The sequence below is a fragment of the Ciconia boyciana genome, chromosome 3 (assembly GCF_034638445.1).
Source record: "Ciconia boyciana chromosome 3, ASM3463844v1, whole genome shotgun sequence".
Classification (NCBI taxonomy): Eukaryota; Metazoa; Chordata; class Aves; order Ciconiiformes; family Ciconiidae; genus Ciconia; species Ciconia boyciana.
Window position 1 is genome coordinate 78,863,778 of NC_132936.1, and position 24,547 is coordinate 78,888,324.

Here is a 24,547-nt window from a genome sequence, read left to right on the forward strand (position 1 = left end):
CTACAGAAAGGGACTAAAACTGCTTGCTTGCTTCAAGGTGGAAATGCTGAGCCGAAGGATGTCAAATCCTCAGGCTGAAAAATAAAAGTAGAGAGAACGTGGTAAGCAAGCTTACAGTGCAGAGCTGGCTTTCAGAGGAGCAATGAGCTTGGAGAGGAAGCTCAGAAAAATCTCTCTGTTCCAAAATATCAGAAGAGGTAACCGGGGTTGGCTGGAGTAACCAGTTTTGTTTAAACTTGGACACTGGAAAGCAAGAAGCTATAAAGAGCAGACTTAGCTGAGGTGATTAATTTTAATACCGGTACATAGCCTCAGAGAAAACTGCTTCTACACGTATTTGTCTGACGTCTATTCTTCTTGTTTTGACTGGAGAGGACATGGGTTAGAACTTGCTCAGTAAATAAAGTTTAGCATTGTGGCACTGTACACAGGTATTTATGAATTGTTCACACATCAAACACTATTCACGACAAAAGCAAAGAAGGGAAAATATGAAATGACATTTGGCAGGATGGGCCCTATTATGTCAAAAGATGCAAACCAGCTCTCACTCTGCACAGAAAGGGTTCACTAATTTTGAAGGCACGCGTTTCCCAGCCTGTTTACGTAGGTGATTTCCAAGTCTTGGAGAGATGGTAAACACCTTCCCTAGGAGAAGCTTCTTGCCAAATAGCCCCCGTTCACTGGCATCCAATTCTAATCTTTCCATCAGCTCCTTCCCTGTTATCAAATGGTAACACTGAAATAAATTGCTTCACTCGTAAGAGGAAAAATACATAATAAAAAGCAAAGGCTTGGCTTACGAAAAAAGAACATTATGATTATATAGAAGTAACCATATAAGCTGTTATTAACTGTAAAGGCTCATAAAACTGCATGAATATCTCAATTATATCACCTCGCCAGATTATAAAATAAAACAGCATAATGAGCTTCATTTTAACTTGACAAGGCTGAATACTGCTCCTCTTTTTAAAAAGCTTTTTAAAAAATCACATTCCCTCCTAATACTTGACTTTCAAGCACTCTAAAGACATCACATACAAAATTGAAAATAAACTTCATTTTCCTACCACTGTTGCTTATCCACAGTATCCACAAGATTTTCTTTATAAAGAAATCAGCTTACACAAGCATCTTCTTCTCGTGACAATGGGTGCAATGGCATTTGCATCACTTCTAGAGGCTGAATATATGTTTGTTCTAGTTGCCGTAACTTTTTGATTAATTCGTTGCAGTCTTCAGTTCTGGGACCGTGCAAAAACATTTAAATCCCATCTTTAATAAGGAAATACTACAAAGAATAAGCTTGCTTTGCCAATGTGTCATAAAAAGCCCAAGCTTTTATTATCAGTTGCATGGTGAAGATACATGCAATTACTGCAACTATTTACTGAAAACACACTCGCTAATTCTGTAACTGTCAGTGACATACTGTGCTGGGTGCTAGCTGGTGCCAAGGCAGCTGCCAAAAGCTCCAAGTCCAAAAAGGGGAAAGGAGAGGATTAAAGTATTATTCCTGTTTCCAAGAATAAAGTACTGTAAATGAGCTAGTCACTTGCTAGGTAATAATTTTCTGGTGTTTATATGGTAAACTTCTGCAAAGTGAATTGCTGTTGGCATCACTGGAGTTTACAAAGCAAAGGTACTTGCCAAAATGCAGCTTCACTGGAAGTATTGTTGAAGTAAACATGGAATGGAAAGTCATTAAGCAAAATGAACAACAGCTAATTTCACTGTGATCGTATCAGGAACATTAAGTATTTTTGTTTAAACTTCAGAATCTGAGGTACAAAAGAGCACACAGTGATCACGGGAAACTTAGCGGCACGTAGAACAAAATCCTGGCTATAGTTCATGTAGGAATGGAGTTATTTTTGCCAACTGAAAATAATAAAGTGTCTCCAATGCACGCTGTTTTCACTAATACTGTCAAAGAAATGTATCTTTAGTCTAGATATACATGAATACATATGCACTTAGTGCTCAAACTCACACTCCTCCATTTTCGTTTCTTTTGCAGATAAAACAGCAAAAACAAAGTATAAAATTCAGCTTAAGTTTTCTTCATCAAAATAGTTCAATAGTTGGTTTTCTTTCTGAAATCCCTCTGCCCAGAAAACCACTTCTGTAGCTAGGATGGATGGGATCAGCCAACACACATCTGCACAATAAGTAAGCAGAAGAAACTCAGCATTTCCAAGGACGTTCCCAATGCTACATCATGTGAAAAGGAGATTCTGTCCCCAGTTACATATATTTCATAAATACTGGAATCTAGCATGCAGAAAAAAGTTCACAGGTTCACTGTTTGGTCACAAATGCTCATGAGATATTTTGTAACCAGAGTTGTTCTTAGGCCAAAAGCAGTCTACAGGAATCGGGAAGTCTTCCCCACACCCCTCTCCCCACCGTGAGCTGCTGTGTCAGGCCAACCTAGGATATCTTTACATATAACTTCTGAACACTAAAATATTGATGAAATTGCCATTAGTAGACTTTAAAGACAATAAATTTTGAAAAGCTTCTTGTCTATTCTACAAATTTCAAAATTTAAAATATGTAGAAGGTTTTTCTCCTACTCTCTCCTTGTTTCAAAAACATGCAATGTAATGCTAATAGCCAAGATTGCTACTTTATTTTCATTTTTCTACTAAGCTGCTTAAAATGGCAAAAGATTAAAAATGCAGTTCCTATACAACAGCATTTTTCAGAACTTCCACAATTTTCAAAGTGTGAAACTGCAATACAAACCCTTGAAAACACTGAAATTTCCTTCCAATAATTCAAGAAGTAAAAGATTTTTTTCAAAAATCTGGACACCATTAATCCCACTGCATTTTGTTGATAAAAAGAAAAAAGGCAAATGAAGGACAAGTTCAGTATTTAGAGCCCCTAGAACAATCCTATAAACTTGTATGTTTATAAATAAAAAGGTGAGGCTTTTTGGGGGGAGAAAGGGCTTAAATAAATTTAACAAAAAATATCCTCCCCCAATTTAATTCTGTTGTCCTGTGTAAGCACAACAGAAAAGGAGCAACTGATGTCACAGCATATGACTATGAATGTTTTAATGTTTTCACTCTGCCCAACATTGAAAGATGGGAAAAAAAAAATCCAGCAATGAAAACCACATTTTTTCAGCATATTTCTACCTTGGTTCCTAACTAATATAATATTTTAAACCAGTTAGTGATTTAATTCTGCAATAAATTTCCTTTCACTAACCTTTACTTTTGCTTCCCTTTGATATTAGCTTCTTTTTGCAGACATTTTCAGGAATTAAAAATGTAACATTTAATGACTTTAAAACTCATAATTCTTCAGTCAGCATGAACATGTCTTTTTGTCTGAAAAAGATTACTCACGTACAGAACTTTCCTAATTTAAATTCTAATTTATGTTCAGATTTTAATTAAACTGACATCTGTTTGAGCTGCTTCTGAAGAAAGAGGATGTGTTACAATGGTTTACATTATTATATATGGCATTATTTAAAAATACTATAAACTAGCAAACATGTTCATTTGTAGTATGGTGCATTACTGAGTACCCTCAAGTACTGTACTTTAAAAAAAAAAATAGTAGTGTAACACGGTATATACACCAAGCGTACAATGATTGATAGCTAAAATAAAACAAGGGAAAAAACGTTTACTTAAGAACATCTGAAGTATCATCTGTACCCCACTGACTCCAGGACTTGAAGTAACAGCCCACCGCTCTTCAGGAAAACTCTGAGTCACTATATATGCCTTTAGGGGCTGAGATGGCTGGGACCAGTGTGTCTGAGAGACAGAGGGGGTGACTGGCAGGGCAGACTCCAGAGCTTTCAGGGTTCCAGAGCTTGCTTTTTTTGCCTTAAATAGCTCAAATGTGGTAACCTAGATATGTTTTGTAACTCCATTTTACAGAATTTTAGGTAAAATGTGAATCTATTTACCAAATTAAGACAATTAAAAGGAACTTTCTTCCACAGAAATAATTATGGCTTCTGAGATTTTTAAGCAGATCTTTAATTATTTTGAAATCAAAACAATATGTACACATATAGTAATAACAATAATCGTTGGTTGCACTGATAGGTATTTACTCAACTGCCAATACTGTTGAATACTAAGGGGTGACCAAAAAACATGTTATAAATCAATAAATTACTAAAAAGTTAATTTTCACCTAAATTCTGAACAGCCTTATACATCCATAGCACATCACGTATATGGAGAACTTCTGCTTGAATAAATTCATTTTAGACATCATTTAATCTCTTTTTTGTAGTCTCGTAAGAGGTGAACTTCAGTTCCGCCTTATGCCAGCCCTCTGCTCTCAGGGTTACCAAACTGAGGTTTCCACTACCAGCCTGTTTCCACTCCTTCCATACCCTAGTGTTTTCCAAAGGACTTCTACTGAGAGCAAGACCACCCAGCTGGCTTTTGCAGCCTTTCAATCAGCCTTATTTTTAATGTCTGACACTATTGTGTTTCTCCTGGGAACATGAAATAGCTTATGCAAGACATTCAAGAAGAGGAGCAAAACAGGACTATGATTCCACCTCAGAAAGCTCTAAGTGGCTCCCTCATCTTATATGAAATAACATTTGGGTCCTTCAGGCTAACTGGACACATCTGAGGGCAACAGATTGTCCTGTACTGATCTTTTGTAATTCCCAGCAAAGGCACTAGTTTCTAACAGATCTCCCTAACTAGTCCTCAACCATGGACTGATATTGTGCAGGACACAGTGTCAATCAGACATAAGGCTAGAGTTAGGAATTTATTCCTGAATATGTTTTTTAAGATTTTACATTAGTTTTCTTACAGTACCCTGCAAAATATTTCAAATTAAAGAATTTAGCTCATCTGTACCACAGCACATCTGAAAGGGAGTTATTAGATAGGGCATATTCCTTCCCTTTTTTCCTCTTATGCTTGCCATCTCTGGAGGAAGTAACACTGATTAAATAGTCTGCTGTTATGCCTAAGCTCTAAGTCCCATGATTTTCCTGGTTTCTGTGAAGTACCTTTTTAAAACCAGATCACAAAAACAGCACTGTGAGAACTCTAAATTTGTTAATGCAAAATACCCTTTTATTTATTTACAGCCAATCAAGTATTCTTAATATTTATTTTCCTTATTAACTGTTCTCTAGTCAGTGGGTACACCAATTTTTTTTCTCTGGAGATACACTATATCCAGGGAATACAGTCAAATCTTGATCAGAGACTGCACAAAAATCATCTCAAGTGACCAGCTGGCCTCAGAGACTACACTTCTTTTTAGAGGGGATAGAGAGTAGCACTTACCCTGCTGACTTCTTTAGGAGTCGATTCATCTAAGAGGAAACAAAACAAACAATTAGACACTCAGGGAAGTTTCTAGACTGAATGAACAAGAAGATACTGCACTTGAAACAATTTCTGCACCTTTGTACAAAAGTTTTCTAACATAGTTCAATAAAGTAATTGAAATATCCTGAGACTGGTGTGCATTTACAATCTTTTATATTTCTAAATTTAAAAATGAATCAAAATTAGGATACAGAATTCATGAATTCTGAATGAAGAAGAATACAAAATTTCTTACATTTCATAAGCCACTTCACAGGCCACCCAAACCAGGAAGTCCTGTATCATTCCCCTACATTTATATTCCAGTTCAGTAAGGCAATTGTTAGTATTGCACAGTCTGAGAAGTAAAGGCCCTTTGCTACCAAATGTATTCCACCAATGTCCTACATATACAAGCAAGTTAGTGAGTCAACTTAGACTTTCTGTTCTGAAGATCAAAGATGCTATTCCTGTTGACTTCTTTGGATGTGGAAAAAAAGCCTTGCAACCATAAGAATAGAATAGATTACAAGGTTTTATATTTTTGTATATATCTATATATACACACACACTATAATGTTTTGTCCTTTCAAATGCAAGCAGACTCTCATGCATTTTCTGTAATTTAAATACGTAAAAATAAACACAGGTACAATACCAGAATACTAGCTAAAATATTGAGTAGTATTTCTGAAAATAAAGGGAAAGTAGTTATACAGCAAGAATGCATCTGCCACAGGAAGAGTTTCCAACTTCCAGTTCAACCACACCAAAAGCAGCTTAAACACACCCTTACAAACCTCCAGTTGGTTACCTGTTTCTGAAAACATGAAGGGAACTATTTGTAACCTTTTATTTGATACTACAAATCAAACTACTATGCTTTTGAAATTATTTTTAAGTCACCAAATAGATTTAATCTCACAGAGAAAGATCATATGTTTATATTTGTGGCCCTTAATTTACACATATTTTGATATATCTCTATTGAGTGAATTTTCAGGTATCTCTGTCAGATATAGACATAGTAACATCCAGGATGTTTAACAGCAGATACACTACATTTTCTCCAAAATCATCCCCAGGTGAAGGAGGGATCTCAAGGTGTCCCTTGAGAAGGGCACATTTACAAGTATTTAAATGTTATCACCAGCAAAGGCTCTTCATATCTTGCCATTTAAGATGAACTTTTAAACTAGAAAAGCTTAGAAAAAAAAAAATTTCTAGCAAACAGATTCAAGACCCAATTTCCAATAAAAGAACTCTCTATAATCATACAGATTTCTCCTCAAAATTGAGTGATACCAAGTAAAATAACGTATTTCACAACCATGAGTGAATATTAGTCTTCTCTTACCCCCAATCAAATGACATACCAGTAATTTACACATGCAGAACACGGACATAAACTTAATTGAGCTATTTAAGGTAGTTCTGTTGTTTGCAATGCAATGTGTAACACAAGCTCTGCAATGTTCAGTGATGTTACCTTCCTTGACCAGACAAATCTATATACCAGTTACAAGAACAGCCAAAGCTAGACTCAAAATCCATCTCCCCTACCACCTGACTTCTGACAGTGAGCGACAAATGCGAACGACAGAAAACCGAGTAATGACATATGATGCTTTCCCTGGAGTACACTCTCAGTTTTCAGTAATCAATGCATGAAACATTTCTTGAATCGGTGGTGATATTTTTCTGTTTAAAAGACTAGGATGGAGTTTGCTTCCTCACACTCTCGGGGGTTTCTTTGTTTTTTAAACCTAAGCCACAATCCTTCAGCATTCACACCATTCTCTGAGTTCCACGGTGTAAATACATATTATGAGAAAAACTATCTCTGTTTTATTTTGAATCTGCATGTTATGAATTTCATCTGATGCCCTCTATTCACCTTATCTATAGAGCCTGTGATTCTAGAAATCTATCAAACAAGCCCTTCTCTGCTTTACACCCCAGCAAAACCTTTTCTGGCTTGAGAGGTCTGGTCTGGTTTGCTGCTGGTGCCAAGCAAGCCACTCAGCACTTCTGGTCGCTCCCACCGCTCCTACCTCCTCTATCCCACTGCATCCTTCCGGGATGGGACGCCCAGAACTACAGGCAATACTGCAGCTCAGGAAAGCACAACGGGGATTTACAGAATGACACAGGCATGATTTAGAGGTCTGCTCTCTATTTGAAGGAAAAATTCCTAACATTTTACCTGTTTCTTGATGGTTACTAAACATTGGTCTAAAAATTTCAAACATTTATATTTTGTAATACCAATATCTCTCTCCAGAGCGCTAACAACTAATTAAGAGCCCACTACTGTATATGTAAAATTAGAAGCATCTTCGCCCATGTGAAGCACTCAGCATCTATCGGTATTAATTTTGTCAGCTGTTTTATCTCTCAGTTACTCAGCACTTTTAGCACCCTGAATAACTTCATACGCTAAAAAAAATAAAATAAAAATCAATCTCATTTTTAAAGTTAACTTCAACCCTGCATCCTCTTACCCAACTCATGTATGTGCTTACCCAACTCATATGCTGAAAAGCATGGGTTAATCATACTAGGGATCTCCCTCTATTGGAAGAAAATGAATTTATTGTAACATATCTAGTATAAATGTCTACCATCACAATCCTATGGCTTTCACACCACTGCGAGACATAACTGCCACTGCAGTTTCCAATGATAGACAGAGGATAGATTAAATGCAGCAAATCTAAGGCTTACTACACAGTATAAAAGTCTACATAATTTCTATTTGAACCACCATAAAAAAAATTTCAGTGCTCCAACACCAGAATGAGCACTTAATGACTTCCTATTCTGAGATGCTTGACAATGCGATTTCATAGTCTGAGCAAGATGTTACAAATGCCATCAATCCAACATGAAACTTCCCACACATATATAATACCGTGCTTTAATTTGTATAACATGAGATACACAGGTGTCACTCCTGCCTTGCAATTCATTGTTAATTCCCTCAACTATAATGAAGAATAATTCCTTTATTTATAATATTTCTATTTATTTATAATAAAGGAATCATTCTTTTATTAAGAAGTTGTATAAAGGTAATATATGAAGCCCCCATCCAGGTCTGGGTCCATTTGCTGGGTACAAGATATGAAAATGGACAGATGGTCATTACATCAAAAAACTTTTGATTTCTTTCTGTGAGGAAATTAAAAGAAATATGCTAACAGATCAGGAAGGAAAAAATAACACCTATGGTATTCAATAAAGATAAGTTTTATGGAACAATTATTACAGACAATACTTTTTCCGAATAAAAAAGATATAATCAATATGCAATTTTTTCAGAAGAAAGATAAACAAAGTCTTTGGGAAGTTTGGTATTAGAACTCCACAGATAAGGTTTGCAATTCAGGGATTATGCACTGGTGGGAAAAAATGGAAGATATTTTTAGGGGAAGGAGGAAAGCAAAAGATGAGGGGGAAAAGGGAAAAAATAGCATCAAATACTCTGTTAATACATCTAGATGCAAGTTAAATTACTACACAATGAGCTAGAAAATAATTTTCCACATTAAAAGAAACCGAAGGCCTAACAAGATGCCTTTTTTTTTTTCCCCAAGAGTAAAGGAAAAAACCTAACCCTCTGACCCTGGAGTGAATCAAATTGCTTTTCTGGAGATGCAGTCTTTAAGGCCCAGGTACACTCCAAGTGACAGGACGCAAGTACACCTCAGTGCTGGCCCCACTTTGCTCTGGTTTTATCCATAGCACAGAGTAGAATACTTTCCTTACGACTTAGTTTCTGTGAGCTAAATACAGGGAAAATCATTGGAACAGCAGCTTTTCCCACAAATTATTTTAATAGCTAAAATACAGGGTGAGTTAATATATGAAAGTAACAGGGGGCTGATGAAAAATACCCTCAATTTGCATACTCCTGTTTATTTAAAAGCCATGAATTGTTTGTTTAAAAGGTACAAACACACCATCTCTTGTTTGTAAATCAAGTTTCATCCCTGTAAAATATGAAGCTTTTAAAGAAACAGATTAACCATTAACATAAATTCAGAGACATTAAGTACATCAATAAATAGCCGCTTGCTATAGAGTTAAATCTCTCAGGAAAATTTTGTGCTTGAATATAAAGGTCCCCATTTATTATGGCGTATTGCGTGGGAAAACAGCCAGATAGGGGAAAGTGTCTTATTAGTGTCTGCACTGAGGGAAATAAACACCCTGGGAGAAAGCAAGTGTTTGTGAAAGAGATCATACAAATGCTCCAGCCGCTGGAAACTTTTCAGTTGGAGTTCGCTTTTTCTTTAGACATCAAATACAATCAACCATGATACGTGAATAAGTGTCACCCTCTCAATCCCATTTGTTGGTAGTATTGCCGTTCACAGAATTTAGGAGGATCACATTAATTTTTTGTGACACCTGGCATACTTATTAACACAGAGTAGTACAAGAAACATGTATGATTTAGTTTTGGCACTCTGAATATGCCAAAATTGCTCTTAACAGTTTCAAAAATAAAGTGATGAACTCTTGAAAAGAAATCACTATACACGCATACATTAACTTGGCTGTACTGCTCAATCGAGGCTGTTGCAAGCTGCATTTTTAACACCATGGTTCTCAATGTGGCCTGATGCACAGTGAGGTAGGTAGTCAGCAGCAGTGCAATGGGAGCAGCTCAGAAGAGCACACGCCCCAAGCAAGAGGTAATTTTGTCCTCCAGAAGCACTAGGCACGCATCAGTAATCTAGCAGAAGACCCTGCTTTAGCTGATGCTATAAACTCCATTTTGTTAATGTCTTGTTAATTTTAGCATAAACACACATTGATACCACAACTGGAAAAACAGGAAACTGTGGGGAAAAGAACTAAATTTCAAGGGCTCCCCCACCTCCATACACCATTTGCAGACCAAAACCCTTGCACCAGCAATAATGTTCTTCCACCCCACAGTTGGGCTAGTTCAGCCCACTAAATATGCAGAAAAATGGTTCACTTTCTAAACTTTCAAAACCAGGTAACTATCCCAGACCACAAGAATAAAGTTACACTTGGTTTTATCTTGACAACTTTGCAAACATTACTATTTTAAAAGCTCTCTTCAGAGGTTAGTGACATCAGGAGGAGGCACGGAAGAATGAGAAGAGTTCCGTGATAAGATTTGCATTTTAAGAGCAAAATTACAATTTAACAGACTTTAATACCTCAGCTTTACTACCTGTACAATTCTAATTAACAACCGCACAGCACACTACAGATATGCATAACAATTGGTATGGTAATTAAAGACAACATCCATCTGGGAAAGCTTCCATACTAAACCAAGACAAGCAAGATAGGAAGAAGCAGAAAACAAGAAAGGGAACAGACAGAAAAAAAAAACACCACAGAAGGTTTGGCATTTGGCACAGTATAAATGAGGCCAGGTTTGGTATTTGGCACAATATACACGAGGCCAGGTTTAGTTTGGTTTGGGGTTCTCTTTTTTTGAGGGTGTGGGAAAGGGTGTTAAATTGTGTAATAGTTCATTTAATAGAAAAAAAACAGATTTTATTTTGCACATTAAAAAAAAAATCTCATTTCATACTTGTGTTTCTACACATGCTTTTTTTAAAAAAAAAAACAAAAAACAACAAAGCTGAATGATTTTCTGACAATTGCAAGATGCTAAGCCACAGCAGTCACAAAGACAACTTCAATGCAAAGCAAGCTTTCAACATCTCAGGCACGATATTCTGACACATTTATCAAGGAAGCAATAATTCTAATGCCCAGTTAGTTTTATCACAGGAACTCTTTCAGAAAAACAATATTGCACTTTGTCCCTGGTCTTATGCTGTTCTTTGTTCTGTGTAGTTAAATACTAGTGCTGCTCCACCATTGTTGATGACAGCAAACAAATGCTTAGGATTCATTCTGTTTCTGAGATCCCAGATAGCTGTACAGTCACATTTTCCCAAGGAATGTTTTCCCACACAGCAGATGTCAGATTGACCTAATAATTTTTCTTTTCAAAATTTGCTTTAGGCTCCTCTTCCTTCAGCTAACAAGACACAAGTTGTTCAGAATGCAATTAGACCAGCATAAGTATCTTTGTTGCTTTTTTTTCCATTGAGGAGTGTCATACACCCACACGTCAGTAGAAATTCCACATCAATAAGTGTAGATTGGTTAAAGACTGATCTCACCACCATGAAACAAAGTTTACCAGGTTTAATTTATTTCTGTGGTAGAATGGCATCAATCAGACTAATTGGTCAGTCTATTTTAATTGCAGTTTGCATCCTTGTTTGAGACACTCTGCATCCTTATTTTAGACACCTTGCATCTGGCAGCTAATACCTCCACTGAATTTGTAAGATCTTTCAAAGACAACTTAGCTGAGGGTGAGTTTCCTAAAGCGACAACTATCACATGAAATGCTAAAGAAATGCTAAAGCCATTATTCAAAAATGTTCTTGCTTCTTAATGGACAATCTCAGTGGGAACCCCTGAACAGCTCCCCTGACTTCCAACTGTCTGGATTTATTTCACAATTCAGAAGCACTTGTAATGTTACTTCATAGAAAACTAACTTAGACAGTTTGTTTAGACATAGACTTAGACATTGAAAGGGAATATTCATTAGTATTGATCCCTGGTGGCACACTAGGTTTCCTTCCTTGAAGCAGGACAAAACATGAACTCTAGCTTTTTTACATCAACAGTAAGATCCACATTTTTAAAAGTTCCTGAAAAAGGATGCTCAGTTCTTCCTCTTCTTAAACAACACAGTAACATGGATCAGAAAAAAAGTAAGTCCTGAACCAAGACTTCATTGCAGATGGTAAGCAGAGAAACATATTGTCTGTCAGGTGACCTAAAATTTTTATACGCTCCTTTGCATATAAGCAAACAGGGCACTACACAAAATGGGAGCCAGGAGACAGTGCATTTGACTTTATTAGAGACACCTAAATGTTTGGAAGCTCATTGTTTTCTGTGGTTTTAGCCCTCACAAAACTGATGAAACATTTGGAGCAATTTTGCCAGACAACCTATTCTGGCCAGAAAATTTCCAAAAGGGATGCTCTGAAAGTATCACCAGCCCTTGTGAGAACAGAAAGGCATACAGAAGATCCAGATTTTGCTCTTGCTTCTGAAATTGCTTAGCAGTACAAAGCATAGTGATAGCAGCTCCACACTTTCCATATCCATGGACAACAAATTCTCAACTGTATACTTGATGTGACAATTTAGGCTAATCTAAACACGGTATTTTCACAACACTATGATCAAGAAAATTGCTTTATAATTAACATAGACTTACCTTCTCACTTCTGTTTAAATAGCAGGATGATGGATATGCCTCTGAACTTGTGGAATGATGTCTTCCCCACATCAGCTAAAAGTTTCATAAAATTCTGTAAAAGTCTCTCAAGTTGAATACACCTCAGCAAAAATCATGTTGGAACATGGTCTCTGACCACCAGGAAGAAACTTAATAGTATCCAGCAGTCAATGTACTTCACCAAGAAAGTCTACAACTGTATTTTATGGTAATTAGCCTATGACTTCATAACCTATTCAGCACGACTGTTGAATGAAGAGAGTGTTAAATTGGTTAGCTCATCTATCCTATCAGTCAACGAGGTGCAATCATCATTGTTTATTACCGGAATACAGCCACTAGACAATGGGCTGAAGAGCATGTATAACAACTTATAATTTTTTTCATACTTACCAGTTTACAGCTACACCTTTTTGCCTATATCTACCACTTTTCTTGCCTGACACTCAATTCTGTTTGGCTTTCACTGCACTAGCTGTTGTAGGCAGCTTTCTTTAAAATTGATTACGGGTCTTGCAAACATGTTTGGTGAAGGAAGTCTCTCATTCAGTAGTAATACAATTTCAGTATCACTCTTGTTAAATTGAACTTGATTCTCTCCTATTTTTTGGTCCAGGAATCCTGCCGGTTGCCAAGTATAAGGTATCGTTAAAGTTTACTGCAATTGATGTATTTCAGAAACCGCATTAACACTACTAAGCTGTTCTCTCACTACTAAATAGAGCTGTTCCTTCACTTTTGAATGTGTTTCAAATATACTGCACAAAGGTTGAAGTTTTATTGTGTTCAGCAGGTGTTTTCAGTGAGAAGGAAAAAATTACATGGCTGTTGGCTCAAATACTACTCAGACATATACCTTAAGCAATTCCATTGAAATCAATAGAACTGCTACAGCATGCATTGGAAACCAGAAATGCTTTTATGTATTAAATGTCACAGCATTCCTGTTATGTATAGTGATCCTGGGCCGAAGGAGATTATTAGAAGAGAACGCTACTTGAAGCAGGTCCTACAAAGCTCCAACAACCTGAGAAAGCCACATCGGATCTCGTCTGTTGCAAGACATTTGGATATTTTAAAAACATGTATTATTATGCATACTCTTTGGACCCTGCTGGGCCTCTTGGGTTTGGCTTGTTCATTCCTAGTCCATGAATACCTCTTCCTGACTGATAAGCTGTCTGGAGGATTTTAAGGAATGGCACTTCCTCCTCCTTCCCCAACATCTGTATACAGCCCATCCTCCACTCTCGGCCCTAAGAGGCAAGGGATGGGATCACGGAGTGCACACAGCTCAGTGCCATGAAGTTCCCACCCCTGGCATGGAGTGAGGCTTCAAAGGATTGTTGGCACAAACAGGCCAAGAAATTTGAGCAGGTTCTCAGCTTCTGGAGCAGGAAATACTGCATATGGCTCAGTGACAGCAAGAGAATATAATAATCTTACACTTGTTGGGAAAAATGTAATCTTACACTTACCTTGGGGAAAAAGAGCATCAGATACCAATGTTTTTACTACACTTTTTCCCTTTAATTCTTTCTATTTTGTTCTCATCCCTACCTTTTTGTTTACTGTATTCTCACCTCTTTCTGTTTAGAAACATATAGGAATTTTTTAGGGAAAAACATGTCCATGTAATAAAACTGTAAGCTATCACACTCTTATGAAGTTGTTTAAAATTTTCAGATTCCAGTGTTTATTTACTATAGGGAATCTAAAGTAGAAAAAGAAGCTTTGCAGCCTGCCTGATTTTCTTGTTTCTGTGCCTCTGACTACATTGAAAACAAATGTCACGTTACTCAACTTTGCAGTAAAATCCTCAACATCTGCAGAAAAATCAAGACTGAGCAGTTTTCTTCTCTTTAGACCAGATGACAAAAGAAACAAAAGAAAATGCCCCAAAGGAAAAGTTTGCTAACGTCAACAAGGGTAAGGGATCATTAGAGCTTGAGATGATAGGTTACCACATGGGAGGGTGTAGTGATCCGGTGTGAAACATATTTACGTCAGGGGAATCATTTCAATCCTTCTGAAGAAACCCTACTGTAACTACAACATACGTACATTTGTATTAGAGATGTATTTTATTTATTTTACCCTGGAGATTGAAAACTGAGAAACTGAGAAAATGTCCAAATTAATCTGGATAATACTGAAGAAGAAAAAGTGACAGAATAAAATTTACAAATTAAGCTTTTTTGCTTTTAGGATATTTCAGCTGATTTGTTTGTAATCATAATCAAGCTCTCAGTGACTGTGTGTTGAGTGTTACAGAATAATGATGTGCAGATAATTCGGGACTTTGGAGTCTTTGAAAAATGACATATTACACTAACATGATAAACAGATTAAAAGCAAGAGAAGACTGAACTATTTACTTATCAGTACCACCACCATGAATGAAACATTTTGCTTGCAAGGATAAGACTGTCAGAAAAAAAATAATTATAACTTCAGTGAGTGTAAAGGAACAGAATATGTAACTACAAAATTACAGACAGCTCTCTATGAAAGATAATGACAGTACCATCTGAATTTCTAAACTAGACAGTTTTACTATAAAAAGATTCATAATGACAGATAATTATAATCCACAGGAATTATACAAGAAAAAATTAAAAAAAATAACAAAATGTATCTTTTTGGCTGCTGTACAAGAACAAAAAAAAAAAAATCCAAGACATGTTGTGGAGTTCAGTATTCTTATATTGGCATTTTAACAAATGCAAAATTCTAACTCTCCCTAGTAGCAAGTACAGTATTAAAGATACTAGGCCAGACTTAGAAAAGTTTTCAGGCAGTGATATGTGCACTAGGATTTCCAAAAATCTCTAAATAAGTCAGGCCCCCAGTTCCTTGAAATGAAAGGAAGTTAAATACCCCAACTATGAGTAAGCATGATGATTTACCACAGCTCAAGTGAAAATGATAATTCCCTAAGTTGTGGGGACTCATCCACTTGTGACCCTATAGCATCATCTTAAGGCTCTGCACTATGTAATGAATCTCTGATTTAATGCGTGAAATAATTGATGAAGGTTATAATATTGGACAGCGAGCTTACTAAAAAGCAACATAAAAAATGTGACACATACCAGTTGTTCCTGGCTGAAAACAAGAATGTTCCAAATGAAACTCTGTTTATAGACCTCCAACTGGTCTTGTGCAAACCTCTAGGACACACTATGACAGCCAACATCAGACACTTCAGCAACGGAACACACTGCAAAGTCATGGCACCTAACGGTCCACATACATCAGGAGTTATCGTTATTAAATACCTTGGCACATCAGCATCCAGATCATTAGTCCTTTTATCCACAGTGGTTCTCTAAGAGATTCCACAAAAATCAACAGGAAGAACCCAGTCCTCAGTGGACTGATGGATGTTCTCATTTCTGAACATACCTACCAGCACATCCTCACACTCCACTATGCCAACAAATCTACTGCATACCAACTTTAAGTACAGAAGCTTTGACACAGGCTTCAAACAGAGGACTGGCTGTACTATCAAGGCATGGGTGATTGCCCCATCGTAAGGATCTAGCTGACCGAAACATTCAACCATAAGCAAGGGAGGTAAATCACAGTACCTCTGCAGTTAGGAACGTGAGAAAGACTTGGTGACAGAAAGCATCCCATTTTTAGAGGCTGCAAGACAACCACGCCTCAGACACACACCCATACAGAGAACAGATTACACTGGCAGTTTCAGAAGGAATTCTCTGCTCACAGCCTACCTGACAGATAGATATCAAGGAACAAGGAAAAAAAAAAATTGTAGAAACATCCAAAAGAAAACTGCAGATACAGATATACAAGCTTAGATTGAATGAAGAACTGGATGTGTTCATGCAAGACAAAATTACTTTCATGTGCTTTTTTATTTAACTAACAAAACCCAATGCAGATGGTAAATTAATTGAAATACTAATAAGAACTCAGGAAATATATAAAGAAATCAGCTGGGAAGCTAATAAACTATATCTAACGCAGCAGTGAGAGAGAGTGGAAGTACCACTTCTATCGGTGGAATACAGGGAAGCAGAGCCAACCGCACCTCTTCAGCATGGCTGAAGTTGCCACCTGCTGGGATAAGGAGCTGTGCCTATCTCCCAGATTGTCAATCTAAGAGAACTACTAATGATCACACACTGAGAGCAGGCAACCAAGCAAGAAATCTATTCCTCCAAGTATGAAAAGGGTAATTCATAATCTAAGTCCCTTCTCCCCATGCCTTCAAAGTAGTTTTGAAACAGTCATGATTGAGGAATCTCGTATTTTGTCAGTTACAGCATCATTCTTCCCAACTTCCTTCCTCAAGCCTGCCGTATAGTTCTGTCAACACCAACACAAGTTTCTTAAATAAGCAAGCGCCACACAGATACCTGGAAGAAGAATTTGGAAAAACAACGCCGTGACGCAACTACTCCTTAGACGCTTTCTTTATATTCTGCATCTACCTAGTTAAGGAACGCCAGAGCTGCATTAGTTAATCCGTTTGGGTCTCACAGCCACATAGGCATACGTATAAGGCCACCTGATTTTCAGAAGCCATAAATGGCCAGCAGCACTAATTCATTCAGGAGCTACTAGGGACTTGACCATTTCTAAATATTAGGCCACTTGTTTTGGCACCTAATTGCAGGAGTGAGATTAAGTTACAAAACAGTACACCAAAGAGAACAGCCTAATAACTACATAATAAGCTGGTGGTTCAAAAGACAAGCATTAACATAATTAAATAAAGCAAGACTGAAAGGGGAAAGAAGAGACAAAGAAAAGAGCTTCAAAACAGACTTTCAAAAAGAGGAGATGCAGGGAGAGAAGGACAGAGATGCCAGGATGAGTAAGAAGCTTGGACAAAGACGTCAGATGCTACTAACTGTGATGTACTTTACTGACCTCTCTAGGATTACTTTACTTTCTGCCATGGTAGAAAATAAGTGCTACTAAAAAGAAAAAATAATACTGTTTATTACTGATCAAAAAACCAAACTGCTTCTAAAGAAAATCATACATGTGATTCACAAAGTAAGATTTGCGCAAAAACGTATCCTTTCGTTGGCAATATTGTTCACTGCCACTGTTAAAGAAAAAACTGGAAACTTAAATCTTAAGCTTTAAAAATACAGCTGTCGAAAAAAAAGGCAGTTGCTTCAATGTGCTTCGCCATTTTCTATCAAGTGAACAGATGGCATTATTAAAATTCTAGTAGAATGAAGTATTTATAAGTTCATTAGACAACACTAACTATACAAAAAAAAGACAGTAATATTGCAAATAAAGCTGCAGGATTCAAAATAGCATAAAAGTAGAAATAACGGTTATAAACCCACATTTATGAGTTAGTATATAAAAACAATAATGCCAAATGAAACAAAAGCACACAAGAAATGCATGAAAAACTCTATAAATCAGTAATTTATTTTCCAGGGTCACTTCCAAGTTACTCCATGCATTCTGAGCATGAATTCTATACAAAGGGTTTCCAGTTAGTCTATAAGACAGCTGAGAGGGAAAAAGCCTGTTGGTTTTGCTACATTTACTTTTCTTTAAACATATATGTAAAATTCATACTATGATATACAATAAGTAACAATGAAATTACTCTAGAAATAATCCCTACAGAAATTTCAGCCTTATTCTCTGAGGTGATGTTCCCAGAAAATAAACAAAAGGTCAGCCAAATGTGTCTAGCACATGTGTCAGTGCTTTTAAATGCTGTGCCAGACTGGCTTATTTGATACCTGAGATGCTTTATCTGCTGTTCTCTTCACCATCTTGAATTATTAGCTTACACAGAGTTCACTTAGGAATCATATGATTTGTAATTGCTTGTCTTACTTTCTATTGTCTTTCTTCAAGCCACAGCAATGTCTCGACTCAGTAAAGTGGGGTCTGTTAGTATTCTAATTTACTTGAAAAAGATGCAAATTCCTGTCACCTTTAAAATGTGACAAAATGGATTCACTATAAAAAGAGATACATAACACACTGAAAATTCAGCTTTCACTCCAAACTAATATATATCAGTTCCCATATGGGCTGATTTATTCAGATGTACACCACTTCTCTCTGCAATTTTTATTAGTACAATCTGTGTTAAGGTTTAACTCCTTTAAGCACTGTGTCCACTCTGAGCATATTTTATCCAGTCTAACACGTCGTTCTTGGAAAGTCATCGCTTTGATACCTACATGGAAAATGATTCAGAGAGGGATGTATATTATTTCAAAATGTGTATTTTTTCCAGATTTTAAACAATTGCATAGCACTTCTTTTTTCTTTTGATGGATCTATTACTCAAACCTTATCCAATGTTTTGCCAGTGTGCACCTATTGCTTAATCAACTACAACTGATGCAATCTCAGATTAGAATATTTGAAACTGTTTCTTCCTGAAGAGCCGAACCTATCTAGAGAGGAATTGAAGGTGCAGGTCCACACCAGCAGAAACCAATTAAAGCCTGAGCTGCCACCTCTGCACTCTTCCCACTGCCTTGGGGCAGTTTTCCGCTGCAGTAACTCAGTGAACTGTAGATATAATCTACAATTACATAAGCACAACAACCAGTGCAAGGGAAAGGCTAGATATACACACCCAGGGATGGAAGCTGAGGGCAGGCAGTGCAGGCTTAGCTCGATAACAGAGTTATTTCCTGGGAACCAAGAGGTTCTGGCTTGAGCAAATACTGCTTGAGCAGACAGGACTCACTGGCATCTCAGTTTCTTAATGATTGGGCTATTCAAGGCTAGTTGGTGCCTACTAAAAGAGGCTGAGATTCTGAAGACTCTTAAGGAGGCATTAAAGTTGTCTTTGCTAAGATGATTGTTAATTTTTTTTTTGAGCATAACAAGTTCCTTCATATGCAATAGTTTCATATTTAATAAAAAAAAGATGCAATTATGTCTACCTTCAGGCAGGAGACACAAACAGACACATCCTCTTTAGTGAAATGTAGCAGTTGCAGAGATGTCTACATCTAATGGGTTATTCCATTTAAAGGGTATGATGATCTACATGAACATTCATTTCTATTTATTAGTTTCCTCTAGCACATTACTGAAAAGAAGTTTTAATATGTTTTAGATATCTGTACAGCACACAGAGAAAGGCTTATGTAAGAAGTCACACTTCAAATTATCTTTAAATCTTGAAATACTGTTTCAACATTCAAGACAAACACAGCTAAGGCGTACCAATGAGCAGCTTCTGTTGGTCCATCCTACATTTAAATGATTTAGGATTGACTCTTTAGATTAGAAGACTTTAGGAACAGTCAAAGGAGGGAGAGGATTAAGATTTAGAATTATTATTAGCTTCCTGGTTTTGAACTGTTTAGTCAAATCTCAAGAAGAAAACAAGCATGGAGAGAAACTCGCTTTGACAGCCCAATGGCAGATTCTCTAACTTCGTTCGAAAAGATGCCTGTGATTCCGATTACTGATTTATGCTGTATTATTACCTTTAGTGCTTTCTTTTTCTCTTACAGTTCCAGGTATAGTGAAGGAATGCAAAACTACTCCCTAATCTACTTTTGTTTGCTTGCCTACTGTAGTATGGCAATGAAATTGGATAAGGTATGCCTACAGTGTCACTGACAGGGTAAAAATGTGTCCATTTCCAAGAAAAATCCTAGCTAGAGACTACAATTTTTACAAAGACACTTCAGGAATGCAATGAGTCTATTACGTTTCAGCTTTGGCATGGGAGAAATATGACCTACACAGCTAGAGAAAATTTAGTTTTGTGAATATCTAATACAAAAGATTACCATAAAATAAAAAGCTATGGCTGAATGCTGTAAAGGGGTGGATGCACACTACTGTGCAGTAGAAAGTACAAAATAATAGCTGGCTTTCCAGTGGAAAGACTTGGCAGTCAGCTATGTGGTGCAGACTGGGTTCTGTCCCCAGAGACACATTCACATTGGCAACATACTGGGAGGCTGTTTGGAGTCTAAATATTAAGAAGAATAATCTTTCAATTTAATCTATCACCTGGTCAATGCTAGTCATAACCATATTGTACATAATTTGATCCAAAGAAAACACAACATAACAAATACTCAAAAATAATTATTTTAAGGACAGAATCCTGTTTTCTTCTAGTAAACATCATTTTGTAATTATCAAAACAAGCAAAAAATCCTGATTAAATGCTTCAGTTCTGCTGTAAAATATTATCAGTCACTAGACTTATTTCTTATTCCATATATCATTTACTGATAGTGTCCTTTAATTTGCCATGTAAAAGGATTTCCCATAACCTTAAAACAAGTATATAAGTGCAGGCATTCTTTTAGAAACTCTAGGTTGTCTGTTTAAGTTAACAGCTAATATTAATATAAATAGTACTTATTACTTTAATTGCCACTTGTTATATTCTGGAAATTATGTTTTCTTTAAGCCCAAAGAAACCCAGGCTCTCTAGCATCTTACCTGATCAATCTACTAATAGCTGGAAATGAAAATCAGCAAGAACATGAAAAACAACAATAAATATTCCATAGTTGCTGGAATGTATGAGGTGTTAATTAGTTGAAAGGGATGAGTCTCTCAGCCTGCTATCAGCAATACATTATACAAACCACTCCTCCTTTTTCTAGTCTAAGTGTATCTACTCCCCCTGTTTTTGTCCATTTCTTATCTGTCCTATGCTACCCCAAAGGGCTCCAGTTTCAGTACATAAGGGAATCCTTAAAGAAACCACTAGATAAAACTCCTTCATATTCCTGTCTTTACTGGGAACTCAGCCAAGGATGTTTACAAAAAGCATGAGTGGGATAAGCTTAGAAAACAGCTTACCTGCTTCTCTACCAGCAGAGCAGCTCAGTTTGTCATGTATTATGCCACAATGTCTTTGAAACTCTAATCTTCAGAGCAGTAATTTTTCTAGTAAATGCTAAACCTAGTAGTGGAAAATTTGTAAGATTCTGAATTTGTACAAGGACTCAATAAGGTGAGGATTTATAAACAAGTTGGAGGGTTCTTCAGATACGAGTTCAGTATGAAAGGTACTGACAATTTCTTTAACACAACTATCCTTTGCATACAATATCTTTTTGGCCAAAGTCACAGAGACTTCATCTTTAGATGTGTTTTAGGAGCAAAGCAACAAGACCTTTGTATCATCAACTCAAAGAAAAGCATCATTGTTCAGCATGTATTCTCCTGCGGCATTTCAGTTGGCCATAAGGAATTCCAGATATCTTTTCTCTGAAAAAAATACATTCTGCTATTGCATAAACCTAGACTTTTCTAGTAGAATTCATGAAATGAAATGGAGCTATGTGATTTTTTTCCTGTCTATATGGATGCCAGTATTTGGAACTCAACATATACTTTGTGCAACCACTAAAAGGAAAATTTGTGAAGATTAAAGATGTCAAATGAAAAACATTTAATTAAATATGATCTCTCTTGCAACTAATCAGAGGTATTTTCAAAGCAGAGGTCGGACCGAGATGGTAACAGGATTACTGGAAGGTCAGAACAGAAATTCAATACTGTTCTCTAGATTTCTAATCTGTTTCCTCAAGGAAACACAAAAGTTACCAAGCCAGTTTTCACTGATTTCTCCTCCAGGTTTGGATCCTGCTCATGTCCTAAAAACATTTTCAAAAACCAAAGTGATACCTGATGCAAAAATCCCGAAAGAGGCCCTGGTAAGAATGAAGAAATGCTTGCCTAGTAAGAACCAAGAAACTTGATTCTCCTTATGAAAATGTGTGCCCTTGTCACTTACCACAGCAATGGTTTTCCTTAACCTTTTGAGAAGTACAGATGAAGCCTCAAGGATATGAAAATAGTAACAACAGGAGCCCTTATTAAAGATTTTTTTCCAAGAGGTAAAAGCAGAGTCAGAACTCACCAAAGCTTTATTAAATGAAGCTTGCTGTAAGTCAGAAAGCCCCTGACTGCCTGGCTCTAAGACAAATCTCCTCTAACTGCTGTACAAAAAAAGGCATCAGAGAAGTGCCTCCGTTTCTGCACTCTTTAAGAAAATCCATCTTCAGAAAGAGCACTACAAGAAAGACAACCATGTCTGAGGCATTTGGACATATCAAGAGAGCAAGAACCTTGAAACCAACAGAAATCATTTCATCACTGTGACATACAAAAAGAAATGGAAGACCTTGAAATGAAAACCTACTATAAACTGTATATCTCCCAATAATCTTCAAATTACACAAATACATTAATATACATATTAAAAAAAATGGCAAGCCTAGGGAGGCAGAGGAAATTAAGGAACACCACGCTTTATTCTGCTCATTTATCAAAAGGCAAATAAGGTACAAATACAAACAAGCTGATGCTGAGCTAAGCAGGTGTTGATTTTAATGCCTGAAGAGAAGGTCTACGTAGAGGCGATCACTCAGAAAAAGCCAATCATTTCTTAACAGTCTGTAGAAGAGAGAGCTCTTCAAAAACTCAACTAAGAAATTATGGAGTTGAGAAAACTTCCAGAGAAAATATTGTATTATCTGAATAAGCCATTACTGTATATTTTAAGATGCACAAAAGTACAGAAAAAACAGTACAACACCTCAAGTACTAAGATACATTTATCAAAGATTTTATGCATGTTTATTAAGAATGAAAAAAACCTAAATCAAATATCTTCTCTCCCTTTAACACAGATTTACAAGAAGAAAATAAGAAGAAAAAAGTTAACTTCTAACCTGACATTTATTCCTGAGGATTCTGTGTATATAGCTTTGCTTCTTTCATTGTTCCTATTAAAAAAAATTGGCTCTGCTAAAAATCGGAAACCTGCCCAATGAATTTGTTTCAGCTGACCCCAGAAGCCCTTCTAGATTCTGTCAGCACTTCCATACTCCTAGAAGTGCTCCAGAAGCACCTTCAGATAATTAGCTGATGGACAGCCACATAAACTAACAAATGACAAGTTCAGAATGATGACAAGTTGTCCACATCTGTGAACAGGAACATCATTGCCACTGTCACGCTGCAAAGAAAACAATCAAATAACCTGCACCATCCAGAAAAAAAGCATAGGTTTGGTGAGTTTCTTCCAAGTTTGTTTAAAAGCATCTTATTTATGCCCCCATATCAAAGGGCCAATCTTGGCAACGCTTAAATAAATCTGTCTGTGAGGAAACATACAGTTGTAGTATGTATTCCAAAATTCGAGTTTATCCATTCTCAAATCATAAGGACTTATTTGAAATACAAAACTGCCATCATGGACCAGTGGTCCATTCATCAGTATTCAGCTCTGAAAATGATCAATAAAAGATTCTGGACCGGACCACGTCAGGCAACAGTATTTCTGAGATTTCCTATGTTTTTGTGACTCTCCAATACTGGTCCGTGCCACCTATTGTGAATGGAAATGCCAAACATTTTGAAGAATCTAAACTGTTTTCAGACCTGTTCAAACCATGTTAATTCAAAATTTGGTAACTGTTATTAATCAGTGCAACCAAGAGCTTTTGACGGAAAAAAGCCAGAGCCTGAGAAAAGACTTGTAATACCCTTTTCCTATATATGCTGCCATTTTCACTGTACTTGGTGTATACAGTTGGCTGCTAAAATAGATACCCCAAACTTTCAAATATATCAGAGATTTACTGTCACTGATGACTACTCATAAGCAAAGGTTTTTGAGGAACACAAGCATGTTAGCAGAGGGGAGGATAAGAGTTATTGTTCTATAAAAATGTTTTTGGCCAGAGAACAGTTGGAAAAGGCAATCTGGTAATAATGCGTGCCTGTAAAAACACACTATCATTTGTAGAACTAAAATTTTGCGTAAGAAAAGTAACAGGCAATAGGGAAACTTCAGATTATTCCTAAAGAACATTTATATGATATACCATGATTGTAAGCCAGAAGGTGTCACAATGACATGGCTTCC

At 36.6% G+C, this 24,547-nt stretch overlaps 1 protein-coding gene across 3 annotated transcripts in view; it reads right to left on the minus strand.

Annotated features, from left to right (window-relative positions):
* PDE10A (phosphodiesterase 10A) overlaps nucleotides 1–24,547 on the minus strand; it is a 198,326-nt gene that overhangs the window by 73,321 nt on the left and 100,458 nt on the right. For all 3 annotated transcript variants that reach the window (XM_072856234.1, XM_072856233.1, XM_072856235.1), the window contains exon 3: nucleotides 5,304–5,332. In XM_072856234.1, the coding sequence (XP_072712335.1) occupies nucleotides 5,304–5,332 (29 nt within the window). The remainder of the gene's footprint in view (nucleotides 1–5,303; nucleotides 5,333–24,547) is intronic.